At 48.8% G+C, this 14,441-nt stretch overlaps 1 protein-coding gene across 1 annotated transcript in view; it reads left to right on the top strand.

The window, feature by feature from the left end:
* The window catches only part of Cdk15 (cyclin dependent kinase 15), a 74,217-nt gene that overhangs the window by 47,966 nt on the left and 11,810 nt on the right, over positions 1-14,441 (top strand). The window contains exons 11-12 of the mRNA XM_005366330.2: positions 6,208-6,256; positions 10,352-10,491. Of these exons, the coding sequence (XP_005366387.1) occupies positions 6,208-6,256; positions 10,352-10,491 (189 nt within the window). The remainder of the gene's footprint in view (positions 1-6,207; positions 6,257-10,351; positions 10,492-14,441) is intronic.

Here is a 14,441-nt window from a genome sequence, read left to right as displayed (position 1 = left end):
AAAAGACAGAAATTAGACACTCAAGGGAGTTTTGCAAGTAAGAGGTGGTACATTTATTTCATTTCTACTTTGTAATCCAAATGCCAACTTTTCTCATTCATCCAGCAAGTATTTATTAAAGGTGGGCCTTAGCTCTGAAAAATCAACGACCAACGACTGTAGCGTGAATTCTTGCTTTCCAGGAATATCGTCTAGGAAACGGGGAAGCGAGCCAGTTATACGGGAGAGCGTACAGCAGCAGGGTCACCTGGGGGTCTTTAGGAATTCTAGAAAAGGCACTCTTAATATGAGGTACCCAAAAATGGTTTCCTGAGAAAGAGTTACGGACGTAGTCACCAGAAAGGTGACAGAGGAGAGTGGCTTTCTTCAGGTGAGCAAGAACCAATGTACCAGACCAAAGCTCCAGACGTTGGGAGCAGGAGGCAGATGGACTCGGCTGGTTGGCATAACGTCTAGAATGTTGGTTCCATGGAGGCTGAAGGGTGGATGGGGCCGATTGGGAGGTGCCTGTCAGTCACTAAGTCTGTGAACAAACAGTGGGCACAGGGCAGTTTCTTAGCAGGAAGGTCGATACAGCAGGGATTAATTTATAAAAACAATTGCTTGGGAAACAAAATGCAGAATTGAATCCATGGTGGGTAAGAGCAGAGGCAATGGTCTCTAAATCCTAGAAGACAAATTAGGTGTCAGCCCTAGAGAGGTATCAAGGAATAAGGAGAGAAGGGCGCCTCTGAAGACCTTCCAGAAGGAAGTCAGGAAGTTGGAATTAATCAGATTTGAATCGTGAAGGGGAAAAAAAAAATCTGTCTCAATGGTGGGAGAAAGAGAGGCCCTCTCAGTGGAACAGCTGATAAAGGGGGGGGGGGCAGGGAGAAACAGATTTCTAAAAACCATCTTGAAAGACCCCAATCTAGAAATACAGATTGGGACAGGGTACGCTTAAAGAGCTAAGGGAAGCCTAGAGACCGCCATGGCTGACCCTAACCACACAAGAAGCAGCAGGCCAAGGACAGGGAAGGGATTCTGGGAACTGAGAGGAAAGAGCCAGAAGGACTTGAAAGGACGAAGAGGTAATCATTAATAACAATGCCACAGAAGTCACATGACCACAGCTGGCTGGGAATGGCAGTGAGTGGCAAATGTCCAAGGCCGCATCATCAAGTGCAACACACACTGTGAAGTGTGATCAAGCTCAAACTGTCATTTGTGGGAGTGGATAGACCATAGCCAGGGGGTCCTGACCCCCCGAGAATGGGGAGAGTCCTGACCACCGGGATTTCTTCATGGGTTTCCAAGCCCATGCGTCAGGCCTGGCTTCCCCCCCTTCACCTTAGGACCAGGCCTCAGAGGGTGGGGTCACTTTACAGTCCCAGGAGGTTTTGTTGCAGGGTTACGTGAATGGCAAGCCAGATGTGCGAACTGGAGTGTGAGCCTCAAATGCCGGGGAGCCTCATTCAGGTGTGCTCTGACTTTTAGAGCCTTTGAAGGTGTCTCCTCCCAGAGATCCCCGAAGCCTGATAAAAAAGTCCTGGGGTCAGACACTAAGCAAGTTTCCCTGCCAGCTCCAGGAGGAAGAGTGAAACCCACAGTCCGCAGCCCGAGGATGTGGGGGAGGGGGTATCCAGAATGGGTGAGCAGGAGAGGGTGGAGGAGAGAGAACTACAGATTTTTACGGCACACTCTGAACATTGCTACTTGAGATTAGCGACATCAGGCTAGCAGCATTATCAACTATATAAATACGTGATATCTCAAGAATGCATGGTGTTCAGGAAATTCCAGGGGTGTAGTTCAGTAGACTGCAGTCTAAGATAACCTTAGGGCGGCCGCGGCAAGACTCTAGGAACCAGAAAAGGTTATACCCTGAGCAGAGGCTCAAAACATCCAAGCGACGTTTTATCAATTGATCAACCAACAAATTTCTAGCGACTAAAGGTTGTGAAATGAGTTTCTATTAACCATTGATGGGAAAGCAAACAGCCGCTCCGCCCACGTTGAAATCCAACTTCACTTGGAAGCTTAAACCTTCGACTTTTCCCAGCGCACTTTTTGGAAACCAGGCGTTGCTTTCCCTGAGCCTTGGATTCCAACTGAACTCAAACAAGAGCTGGCTCTCTTGAAGAAAGCTGCTGAGAAAGGAGGTGGCGGAAGAGCTGTCCTAATGATTTACTTCATCTTTGGAAGGAGAAAGGAAGCCTGCCGCCTCTAGACCTAGTATTTTTAGAAGCCACCGAAGCCAGAGAAACAGACCCTCTTGAAATGGTACAATGCCTGTGTGTCTGTGAACCTTTCTCTCATTGATCACTCGGAACTTAATGGGAAAAATCAATGGCAGAGAGACGAGGTCATCCACCACGTGAGCGTCAGCGTCCAAGTGGGAGGGTAGATCACCAACAGGCCGTGGACTTGGCTTTGCTGCCCAGTGGCTCCCCAGCTGACCCCAGCTGCTTTGCTGATGTAGCCCCGGAATAGATGTGGGAGGAGTCAGGATGTCATCTGTGCAGAACCAGAGAGTTCAAGTTCAAAATGTCTCTCTCCTGGGGTCCAAGGGCATCCGTTTTAGAATTCCTGGGAGCCCCTTTTGCCCTGGTCACAATCTCTCTTTCTTGTTTTGAAAGAAACATTCTAAGCAGGATTGTGAGGTTGCCTTCTGCAACCTTGCTGTACTCTGACTAGCGGAATCCTCACCACGGCCTCTCTCAAGTTGCCGCTGCCACAGAAGGAAGTGAAGCTCAGGGAAGCATGTCCAGTTACTGGCAAGTGCTAGACCCCGCTTTCTTGGCTAGATCAGCAGTCCTCCAATCAGCCTCACTGGAGACATCTGGAGCCTATTAAAGACATAATAGCAGCACAACAACCATCCATTGTGTGACCTGTCCCAGGCCTGCTAAAGCAGACTCTCTAGGGGGTGGAACCAGGCTGCCTCCTTTTATAAGGTTTGCAGGTGAAGCCACCCTACCCTGCTGGACTCTGACTCCTCTCCCAAAGGAACAAAAGGTTCAAGATCCGAAGGAAGAAGGGAAAGAAAGGCAAGGAGACCAACAGCTTTTCGAGTCTGAATTACATGCCAGAGGCCTTATCTAATCTTTCCGGAAACTAAAAATGATTCCCGTTTACAGTTCTGGAAACTTTCTGTTGCTTCACTGGACACATTGAGCAATCCCCACTCCCTACCCTCAAGTCCCACAGCCCCTGAGTGGCAGAGAGATTTGAACTGCGATTTTGTGGTCATGTTACTAAGCCACACAGTAAAGAAATAGACCTGGACCAGGAGAGATGGCTCGGAGGTTAAGAACACTGCTCTTCCAAGGACCTGGGTTAGACTCCCAGCATCCACATGGCAGCTCACAACTGTCTGTAACTCCCTTTGCAGGGGATCTGATGCCCTTTTCTGGTCTCTGTGAGCACCAGTCACGCACACAAAGTACACATATGTACATGCAGGCAAAACACTCCTATACATAAAATAAAATAAAAGTAAAAAAAAAACTTCTAGGGCAGTGGGATGGCTCAGCAGATAAAACCACTTGCTGTACAAGACTAACAACCCGAGTTCAATCCCTGGACCTGGTGGTGGGGGTGTTGAGAAGCATCGGTTGATATTATCCAGTTTCTCTTGTGGTCCATACGTCCATGAGGGCTTTCAATCACTGTTTCTCAGTTTGCTTGTTTGTCTGGGCCCCATTTAAACGAGCCTAGAGCTCTCCACCTTCTTGTTCCTGCCTGCCAAGTGCAGGGACCGTAGGCAGGTGCCCACACTGAGAAGTGAATTACTAGTTCTTATTTGTTTGTTTGTTGAAACAGAGTTTCCCTGTTTAGCCCCTGAACTTGGGGTGACCCTCCTGAGGAGAGCTAGGTGCTAACTCAGCCAACTTGAATTATTTCTAAAGTTAAAAAACTCCCTTTTCGTTTTGGTTTTAGTTGGGGTTGATGCTAATGTCAGAACAAAAAGCAAAAGAAATTTGTGTATCCAAATATAAGTAATATAGCGTGCTCCAAATACCATTCTATTTTTACTGGGCATCTTAGAATTTTAAAGCTTTAAAAAGATTTTTTTAAAGGTTGATTGTATTTTTTAAATTGTGTTGGGGGAATAATATGATTTTGTATTTTTTTAATTGTGTGTTTTTGGGGGGAATGGTGTGATTCTGTATCTTTTTAATTGTGTGTTTGTTGGGTGAATAATGTGATTTTGTATCTTTTTAATTGTGTGTTTGTTGGGGGGAATAATGTGCTCATGGGTGCAGGTGTCTTCGATGGCCAGAAAAGGGCGCTAGACCCCCTGGTCTGGCGTCATAGGCACATGAGCTGTCTGGATCTTGCTTCACCACTGAGCCATCCTGCCATCCCTAAAGATTTGCTTTTATTATTTTGTGTATATGCAGGTATGTGTACGTTCATGTGTTTAGGTGTCTTGGGACTTCAGTGCCCAGCACCGGTACTGGGTGACTCACAAAGACGTGTGTGTGTGTGTGTGTGTGTGTGTGTGTGTGTGTGTTTGCACATGTGCGGAGGTCAAAGGGCAACTTTGGGGGAGTGGGTTTGGCTTTCCTCCTTCCTAGACCGGGGACTCTCTATTTCTGATACTCTGTATACCCCAGGTTAGCTGCCGTGATAGCTTCTAAACCATTCTCCCGTCTCTGCTTTCCATCTCACTGCAGGGCTGCTGGGATTACAGATGTGCACCACCACACCCAGCTGTGACATGATTCTTGGATAGAACATGGGCTGTCAGGCTTGCCTTTACCCACAGAGGCATCTTCGGCTTGGCTTTGAATTATCTGAGCCGAGATTCGCTTCTATTGTCTCACAAATAGCGTATCAAATTATACATCCCCCCCTTACTTAAAAAAAAATTCTCAGGTTTTTTTTTAAGGGTTATTTTTATTTTTTAATTATGTGTCTGTGTGTATCTATGTGTGGGTGTGCACATGACTGCAGGTGCCTGCAGAGGCCAGAGGTATCAGCTCTCCTGAGTTATACAGGAGGTTGACAGCCACCTGCTGGGGGCCTTGGGAGTCCGACGCGGGTCCTTGGAAAGATCAGTTGTCACGCCTAACGACCGAGTCTTCTTTCTAGTCCCCTTATTTGAGTTTCGAGACTTTGCCCCACCAACATGTTTTGTTGTTGTTGTTGTTGTTGTGATGGTGGTGGTAGCCAATTTCATTTCGGTTTGTTTGAGACACGGACTCACTCTGTAGCACAGGCCGCCTTCAAATTCATGGCAATCCTCCTGCTTCATCCTCTCCAGTGTTCTAGCTGTGAAGCCGTCATGCCCAGCTGACTGGACTGCTTTCCTCTGTGTGCGCGTGTGCGTACATGCGCACTTGTGTGTCCCCATGTGCATGCGTTTGTGCATATGTGTGCATGCGTGTACATGTGTGTCTGTGTGTATGTGTTTGGGCACATGTGTGCATACGTGTACATGTGTGTCTGTGTGTATGTGTTTGGGCACATGTGTCACATGCACACGTGTGCGCGTGTGCATGCATATGTGTGTGTGCACACTCATGTGCGCCTGTGCATGTACGTGTGCATGTCCTTTTATTTTCCGAGGTGAACTGTAAACTCCGGGAGGGCAAGGGAGTTTCATTTGATTTCTTGTATTCTCTAGCACTTGGCGCACACTCTACACACAATATGTCATATGTCTGTTAATTCAACTGACAGTTTTAGCCACATTGGTTTGTAAAAGCTGCCATACTAAACGACCGCAGGCTGAGACCCTCGAATAACAGAAATGCCTCGTTGCCTGCTCCAGTCTGGGAGTCTGCAAGGTCTTTCTAAGGACGAAGCAGAACCTCCCCAGGAGTCTACCCTTGGCTTGGAGATAGCCGGTCTCATATTGCATCGTGTCAGCTTCTGTAATAGATCTCTCTCTTCATCCAAATTTTCCCTTTCCATGAGGACACCATAATTCTATTAGGACCCACCCTAGCGAGAATGTTACATGGGCTCTCTTTCTACACGGCGTCCTAGGACTTTAACACGGGGATCTGGAGAACACAAAATTCATGTTTAGTAGTAGCTTTCAGCGACTCATAAACGTTCCGAGAGGAGACCTTAAAGGTCAGTTGTGAGTTTGCCTGGTTCTAGAACCCTCTTTTACTCCAAGCCAAGAAGAGTATTTGGAATTTTAATAACACTTTTGGCAACCGATTGGCGGGTTGTTCTCAGTTTTAATGCTTCTCTGTGTGTGCTCCCCAGAATGGTTCCCGCTGCCTAAGCCTCAGAGACTGCAGATTGTGTGGAGCAGGTAAGCACCTGCTCTCTTTCCTTTAGAGGCAGAGAAGAGAGAGGCTTTCCTGTACCTCAGTGCACTGAGCGCCAGCCCCCAGCAGAAAGATGCCTCTGGGGAAAGCCAGCCCCCCCTGGGAGGGTGTTGGTTTTTCTTTAGGAACCATTTTACTTTCAGTGAGTTAGGTCATTAAAATTGTTTTGTGCCCCTCAGCCATGCCCCAGGCCCCAAGAGCAGGAGTGTTGGCCTCCAAGAAAACCTAGTGGGTTTATTATTCTCTGACAGACAGAAACCAAATAACATCACGGAGTGGCCATTGGAGGGGGAGCTTGATTCTTGGAGGTCATGCTTTCCCAGGCCCTCTCAACGCGGTCTCAGCTCAGACCAGGGCAGACCAGCTTTCAACAAATCCCTGGTTTCTTTTGCAAAGTAAAACAGATAATAGAGACATTCTGGGAATAGCTAGCTAACTAGCCAGGCAGCTTCTGGGCGAAGAAGAACTCAGTGTTTTCGGACAATGACCAATCACAATAACCAGCATTATTTGATCTGAGAGTAATTAGCAGAGGCTCTGTTCTTTTTTTGCTCCAGTGAGGAGGCAAAAAAGGCAGCAAGGGAAACATCAGAGGCCGGGGGAAGGAGCTCGGATGTCAAAGAAAAACACTCTTGCAGGTGGGGAGAGCAGAGAGTTTCCCAGCCAAGATCCCAACTGAACCCTGGAATTCTGGTCTTTGAATATGCAGAGTGGTTTAATCTAACCAAATGTGGCTTGATTATCCCATACGTACAATTTTTTTGTTTACTTTTAAAAGTTGAAAGTGAAATAAGGGGTACAAAAATAAACATAGAGCCACAGATTACCAGGGGATCTCTTATTGGGAAACGCAAGGCCCCCGAGGTGCTCACATGTTCTGCGTCCAAAGCACGGAATGCCTTAAACCCCATTATTTTCTGAGGCATGATCCCAGGAGCTGTTGTTTATAACAGCTCTTGGGGTGTGCAAACTCCAGTCACAATTACCGCTGAGCAAACACAGCAGACTGTCGATTGATCATGTTATAGTGACATTTTAATTTTTTGTTTGCTGATTTGTTGTTGTTGTTGTTGTTTGAATCAAGGTTTCTCTGTGTAGCCCTGGATATCCTGGAACTCTCTCTATAGACCAGGCTGAGCTCAAACTCAGAGATCCACCTGCCTCTGCCTCCCAAGTGCTGGGATTAAAGGTGTGTGCCACCACCACCCAGGCAAGTTATCTTTACTGAAAGCCATTTAACTGAGTGGCGTTGGCAGATAAAAACACACTATTTTTTATTTCATTTTTTTAGATTTAGTTATCACTGACTTTAAGGTATTCATTTCAGAAACTATGTCAAAGCTGGCAGGAATTTCGGCCTAACCTTGAGGGCTCCTTGGAGTCCCTAGAATATCAACGAGGTGTTTTTGAGACCTTAAGTAGGGGTTGGGTCAGCTCCATTTTCTAAGCAGGGCAGGGCCATTTTTCATAGTCTCAACTTTGAGATTGAAATCAACTTAATCTTGCTAAGACACTAACAAAAGAAAGGACAGCCATCCTCTTGTGGACGCTTTGGGCACCCTAGCCCTAGCTTAGAGATACTTGGATCTCCATGCTGCTCCATAGCTCCCCTCCCTTCCACAACTGACTTTTTAAAAACACTCCAAACCACAAAGCGGCTTAATACTCTACGCTGCTGCTGTTGCCACTGTCACATGTCCTTTTAGTCTCTTTCTTTTAGCTCTGAGCAGGACAGGAATTCTCTGTGTCACTTGACCCTCCTGGCCACAAGTCACCTACTGTCTCTGCCCATTCCTGCGCTTCTGGCCTTTGCTCAGACTTGTCTTTTCTCTGCTTGGTTCCTGGAGCAAGAAGTAATACCTGGAGCATTGCTAATCCAGTCGCCATGAGCCGTCCACGGCTCTCAGACGGAAACTGCTCCAAACTGAACCTAAAGTTCAGTTGTTCGATGACACTACCCATATTCCTAGGGCTCAGTAACCACGTAGGGACAGTAACGACCGTATCGGACTGAAAAATAAATGATTTCCATTGTTGTGGAAAGTTCTACTGGGCAGTGCTGGCCTGTGTTAGCACGTGAGAGAATCCCTAGCTCTGTGGAGAAGGGACGTTATGTCGGGTAGGTGCCCACCGTATGCTTCTGGGGGCTACATAGTACATTCCTTCTTAATGTGACATTCTGGTGACAAATAGGAAGGAACTGAGGCTTAGAGAAACTAGGTTACCTGGCCCAGGGCCAGCCAGAAGGCAAGTGGAGGAATTAGGATCCATCTGCTGTACAGGGTTTCAACAGACTCAGGTGCAAGTTGGGCGAATCTAGAAGAGCTGGGGTATCTCCAGCCTTTCTGTACAGTTCCTACAGAGGTGGGATGGAATTGTGCAGGGGGCCAGAAACGGACCTTGGGGTTCAGTGGCAATCGCTTTGCTGTGATTGACAGACAAGGCTAGGACAGCTTTCTGCTGACGGGATGTTTCTTACTGTGGGTGTCTACCGCATCCTCAAGAGAGAGCGTTAGAGAAGTGGCCCCTCTAGCCTTACACTTTCCCCTCTCTATGGATGTAGGGGAAGCACGGTACCCAGATGAGCTTACGGTAGGCAGTCTCATCCCCTACTGTGAGGGTCAGTAGCAACAAGGGGCGCAGGAGAGCCTTAGACACAGAGGCGGGGTGTGCTAGGCAACTAAACCTTACCTCATTCCTCCGAGAAGAACCATGCATTGTGTGTGTTGAGTGATGATGGGTCAGTAGCTACTGTCAAGCCTGGGCAGAGCATGTGGACCTACCGGTCCTCCCTCATGCCCACTACCCTGGGATTTCCAGATTTCTTTATCTCGTCTGTGGACTTAAAGACCAATAACCCATTTGCAGAAACAGATTTATGCTGTAGAAATCAGACACCCAGACGTTTCTTATGCAAATCTCTTGCAAAAATTAGGCAAACCACAACCACGGGACAGGCGCTCCAGCATCCCTGTAACATGCCTGTCCAAGAGGGCACACGCTCCTCCTTCCTCCATGCTGATGTGTGGCTTTGACATCAAGCAAACCCCTCTAGGTTTTGTTTGACCGATTCATTTGTGGCCGTGCCACTCAACGCAGAAGGTCGGGCTCCAGTCCCAACCACATCTTCCTGTCCCAGGTCAGGGATGCAGGCTGTTAGAATAAATAGTAGTTTAGACGGATAATTCAGCCTGGGATGACAAAATACCTTGGATAATTTTATAACCAACAAGAACATTCCAGAGGCCGGGAAGTCTGAGACGAGGGCACCAGCAGATTTAACGTCTGATGAGGGCTCTGTTCTTCATGCCTCCTTGGCATGCCTCTTCATGTGGTAGAAAAAACAAAGGGCTCCCCAGCGTCCACTCGGTGAGGGTATCGAGCCAGTGGTGCAGGCTTCTCCTCCGTAACCGAATCATCTCCCCAAGGCCAGACCTTCTGACGCCCAGAACTCAAACCTGCAGACTAGAGGAGGTTGTATCTATGCCTGTGTGGGACAGCTCTGGGAGTGTCTGCACTCTGCTAGGGGTCAGTTTTGCCTCGTGCCGCCCAGAGCCGTCTGTTCACACGCGAGAGCTGCCCAGTAAACGCAGCCGCTCATCTTGAGGATGAGTTTCTGCAAAACTTGGGTGCTTGATTATTGCCACTGCCCAGCTCCGTCTCAAGGGGAATCAAGGAAACGTCTTATCTGATAAACCGGGGGCTGAGCTTCAGAATCCCCGGTAATAAGACTGTTAATAAGACAATCTCCAGATTGTCCCACCCCTACCCTCACCCCAGAACTCCATGCTTCCTGTCTTTGGTATCCAGAGCCTGCAACATCCAGCCAACTAGGCCTTTCTGCTTGGTCGGAGCTATAGTCCCCCTGCAAGAAGAAGCCTTTGTTGTGTTTGTCTCTGCAATCACCAATCTGTGTCCTTCGTGCACATAGGCCCAGTGACACGGTGGAGGCGAAGGTTGACATTGTCTCCCTTCCTCCTAGTGGCCTTGTCACTTAGTCTTCAGTTTTTATCCTCTCCCCCCTACCCCCAAACAGCAGCCTTTGAAGAAACTCCGATTCTTCCTTCTTACTTTTCTAGGCTGAGTGGAGTTCCTGAAGCTGAAGACCTGGCCTCCCAGATGCTAAAAGGCTTCCCTAGGGACCGTGTCTCGGCACAGGAAGCCCTCATGCATGATTATTTCCGTGTCCTGCCATCCCAGCTGTACCAGCTTCCTGATGGTAAGTGCATGCGTGTGCACGCGCATCGGCATCAAACCTCATCTTACATGTTTTTCCCCAACGCTGGAGAATCATAGCGTTTGCAAAGCAGAAGTGAAGTCAGAGGTTAATTTGCTTTCCAGAGAGCAAGAAGCAAGGGGACCCCAGTCTGCACTGAGCTTCGAGTAAGAGTCTCTAAAACCCAGAAGCACGGGTGGAGAAAGGTGACAGGGACCTCCTTGCAGTGATGCAAACCGTTCCCACACGCAAGCTTCTGCCTGGAAGCTGGCAGAGATGAAAGTTGCCTCTGAGGTGTTTGCTTCAGTGAGCATCTGCCAGGAGAAGCCAAACCAAAGTTTCTAACAAGCTGCTTCTCCCTTCCAGAGAGTAAGACGAGAGGTGACATGGATATGTCAGGAAGGAGAGATGGGCCCTTCTTGATTGGTAACACGATGCCGGAGAAGGAAGCTGGGAGGTTGGGTGCTGGGGGAAGGGAAATGCCCTCCCAGGCTAGGCGCCCACTGCAAACACCGGTTACCCTGAAACCAGCCTTGGCCGCCTGCGCCTGAAGTCATCTTCCAAATCTGAAATCTGCCGAGGGGGGTCACATGGCAGGAGCTCTACTTGAGTTTCTCAGAATGCGGCCAGGAAGGGCCAGGAGGAGGATGTGGGTGGTGTGCGGTCAAGGCCTGGGCTGTTTAGGGCGGGCTGGGGAAGAGTATCCTTAGGTGAGGTTTCTTTGAAAATATCCACATTCAATGGAAAACCGTCGTTTGAAGTCCTAAGCCAAAGAAAAGAAAGCTGAGCGGAAGGCCTGAGGGTCAGGCTGGGAAGAGGGGGCTGGGGTGGAAGTGGGGTGAGGGTGGGGATGGGGTGCACTGGGGTGCAGAGCTAATGGCCCAGAGGCATAGATAGGTACAGCCTGGCCCAACTGCCAGGCTTCCTAAATGCAGCTTCCCGGGATCTTAGACATTGTTGTGAAACAGCACAAATTTCTTAGTTGGAGATTATTGAGGAATTTTACTATTAAAGTCACTTAAGATCTCTAAAAATAACCATCACCATGCAGGCGAGGTTAATATCTTACTTAACCCTGTAAGGAGAGGCAGCCATTAGAATTTATTAAGCTGCCCTTAAGTGTCAAGAACACATGAATTGCTATAAAAAAAAAAAAAAGTTGAGGAAAACAAGAGGCTTGTCCTTGGCCCGGAGGATCTTACGGAGTGGGAGGAAGAGAAGGTGGTGAAGAGGAAATGGGGTACCCTGTACATGTATTAGCACAAATCATATCAGAACAGCTCAGATCTGCTGTAATACGCCACAGATGTGTAGGGGCTGTCTGTGCTAAAGGCGACTCTGGAGAAACGAGGATAATTCACGAGAGGCAGACAGGACTGGCGGTGAATCTACCGAGGGTTTTGCAAGGAGGCTGAGAGAAGGGTCAGACGAAGGGCATTTTAGGAGGCCCACAGCACCCACCACTTTCCTGGCACCTATGCCCCACGTGCCCACGCCGCCTGACCCGTTCTGCCCCCCCCCCCCCCCCGTTTCCAATCTGGGCCTACAGTCCTTCCTTCTCAATGCCTAACTCATACGTGTGCGTGTTCGGCCACGCACACACCCACTCCCATCTCTCTCCTTAAAGAAATGTTCCCTGTTAGCTTCCTGTGGAGTCTGTTATTCTGGGCACTGGAGAACGGCTGGCGTCTTCAAGCCTTTACGGGCACCAGCTTTTTAGTGAAGAAGCAGCCATCACTCTCCAAACTGGTGTGTCCCTAGGAACTTGGGTTTTGATTCTCCCCAGAAATCTGAAGCAAAGTTATCAACCAACAGACTCTGGAGCACACACTATTTAAAGATGTCTGTGTGTATGTGTCTGTGTGTGTGTGTGTGTGTGTGTGTGTGTCTGTGTGTGTGCGCGCGCACACACGCGCACGCACGCATCCACAAGGGCGAGAAAGAACAATCTGTATTCCTTCTCTGTTCACCCTGCCTCAGGAGCCCAGATCTACTCTGACACTTTGAGAAAAATGAAAAGATAGAATCTTGCGGGAGCCTGCCAGTGCTGGGGGAGATGAGGAGTGCTCACAGCAGGAGGGAAGTTGACTTTTCTTTATACATATAGGGGTTTTTCCATGCAGAGTTTAAATTATGCCTGATAAAAGGAGCTTCGTGGATGTTTCAGTTCTTTCAAATTCTCCTGGCTTCCTCCCAATTAAATGAGGTTTGTCAAAGCCACGGGGCTCTGCTGGCTGCTGCCTCGGTGGACAGGCACTTCCTGCAGCGACGTCTCGAATCCCTGAGGGAGAAGATGAAAGGGTCAGCACCAAGAGACAGGGAAGAGGGGTGCCACCGTGTGTGTGTGTGTGTGTGTGTGTGTGTGTGTGTGTGTGTGCGCGCGCGCGCGCGCGCGTGTGTGTGTGTGTGTGTGTGTGTGTGTGTGTGTGTGCTTAGGGCAGGTGTAGAAATACAGACAGATCCACGTTAAGATGGGAGGCAAGCAGGCGGGAAGAGCAAAGGAGCTGGGAAATTGGAGTGGAGACTGGATAGAAGCCCCCAAGCAATCTGTGTCCCTTCGCTGCAGTGGCCCTGACTATGGGGCATCCTCCACTAAGGGCTGCGTTCCCTGGGCAAGGCACCGCCTCAGCCTGCTTTTTCATTGCCCCTGGCAAAGAGCCCTTGTTAACAGCCCGCTCTGCAGACAGAATCCCAGCGGAGAAGCCCAGCTCCCAACCTGCAGGGACAGAAAATTCTCCTTTGCTGGGATGGGCTGCCGCAGGCACGAGAATTGTGCGGAAAATAAGATGCGTTCTTCAGAGCGGTGTGTGAGAAGAATTGCTGTGTTGAAATTAGAGAGACTTTGCTCTCTGGAAGCATTTTCAGCATGGGCTTGTTTAGGGACTTATATTTACATCAGTCTATTCTGCTTTTCTTCTGGTCACAGGATAAGAGAGTTGTGACTTTACAATATATTCTGTTTCCCCTTTGATCTGGAAGATGCCAGCTCTTATTGTCTGGCCTCTGAAGAAGACAATTAAGCATGAAACCTAGAAGTGGAGCTCAGAGGACAGCCCAAATCCCCACAGAAGGTTCCTGTGAAACTCCCCACAAAATCAAAGGCCGGTCCCCATCAATCTATGCCGATTTTCATCAAGCCGGGGCTCCAGCCACACTTTCCCTGGGTTGTGGCAGTACGTTTAGAGTCCTAGGAACCGGATCAAAGGTGATTTGTCATGGAAACCCAGGAATTCCAGGATTAGCTCCCAGGTGGAGATCCCTGCTAAGGGGGGTGGGGGGGTGGGGAGCGTCAATGTGAGAAGGTTGGGCCTGTGGGAACGTCTGCCAAGTCCCTCCTTGACTCTTGAACACCTGAAGAAACATTTGTTGAAGGAGAAATTATTGGTACTCCCTCTCTCAAAACACACCCATCGGCAAGCTAATTGCTTCTGCAGATGGCTGGGGAGCAGTTCTCCCCAGCCGGCACCAGCTCATGGCCGCGCTTGTGGTCCCCATGGCCAAGCCAGCAGCGCAGGCCATCAGCTGGGGCAGCGAGGACCTAAAATTAGGCCCTTGGCAGTTCTCTAATCTTAGCTGCAGGTTCAGCCTCTTTGCTTAATTCCCTTTGCCCTCAGCGTGAACTTGGGCTCTGGGGAAGGAACACCAGTTAGTGATTTGGGGGTGGAGGGGTAGGAAAACCATTAAGCTGCTCCTTCTAGAAATACTCCATCTGTCCATTCTTACAGGAAGCCTTCCAAACATTACCCTTAAAAAAAAGTGAAGGCTGATTTTGGAAGCCCGCCATTCTTAGTACACACGCTGATCCACAAGAGAGTTTTTTTTTTATCTGGGCCAGTAAATGCCACATGATTTAAGAGTCTGGTCCCTAAGCCAGGGCTCTTGATCGTCAAGACATCAAAGGTTCTCTCTCTCTCTCTCTCTCTCTCTCTCTCTCTCTCTCTCTCTCTCTCTCT

The sequence above is a fragment of the Microtus ochrogaster genome, unplaced genomic scaffold (genome assembly GCF_000317375.1).
Source record: "Microtus ochrogaster isolate Prairie Vole_2 unplaced genomic scaffold, MicOch1.0 UNK8, whole genome shotgun sequence".
NCBI lineage: Eukaryota > Metazoa > Chordata > Mammalia > Rodentia > Cricetidae > Microtus > Microtus ochrogaster.
The sequence above is the reverse complement of the archived record's forward strand: the minus strand, read 5'-3'. Positions and strand labels throughout refer to the sequence as shown.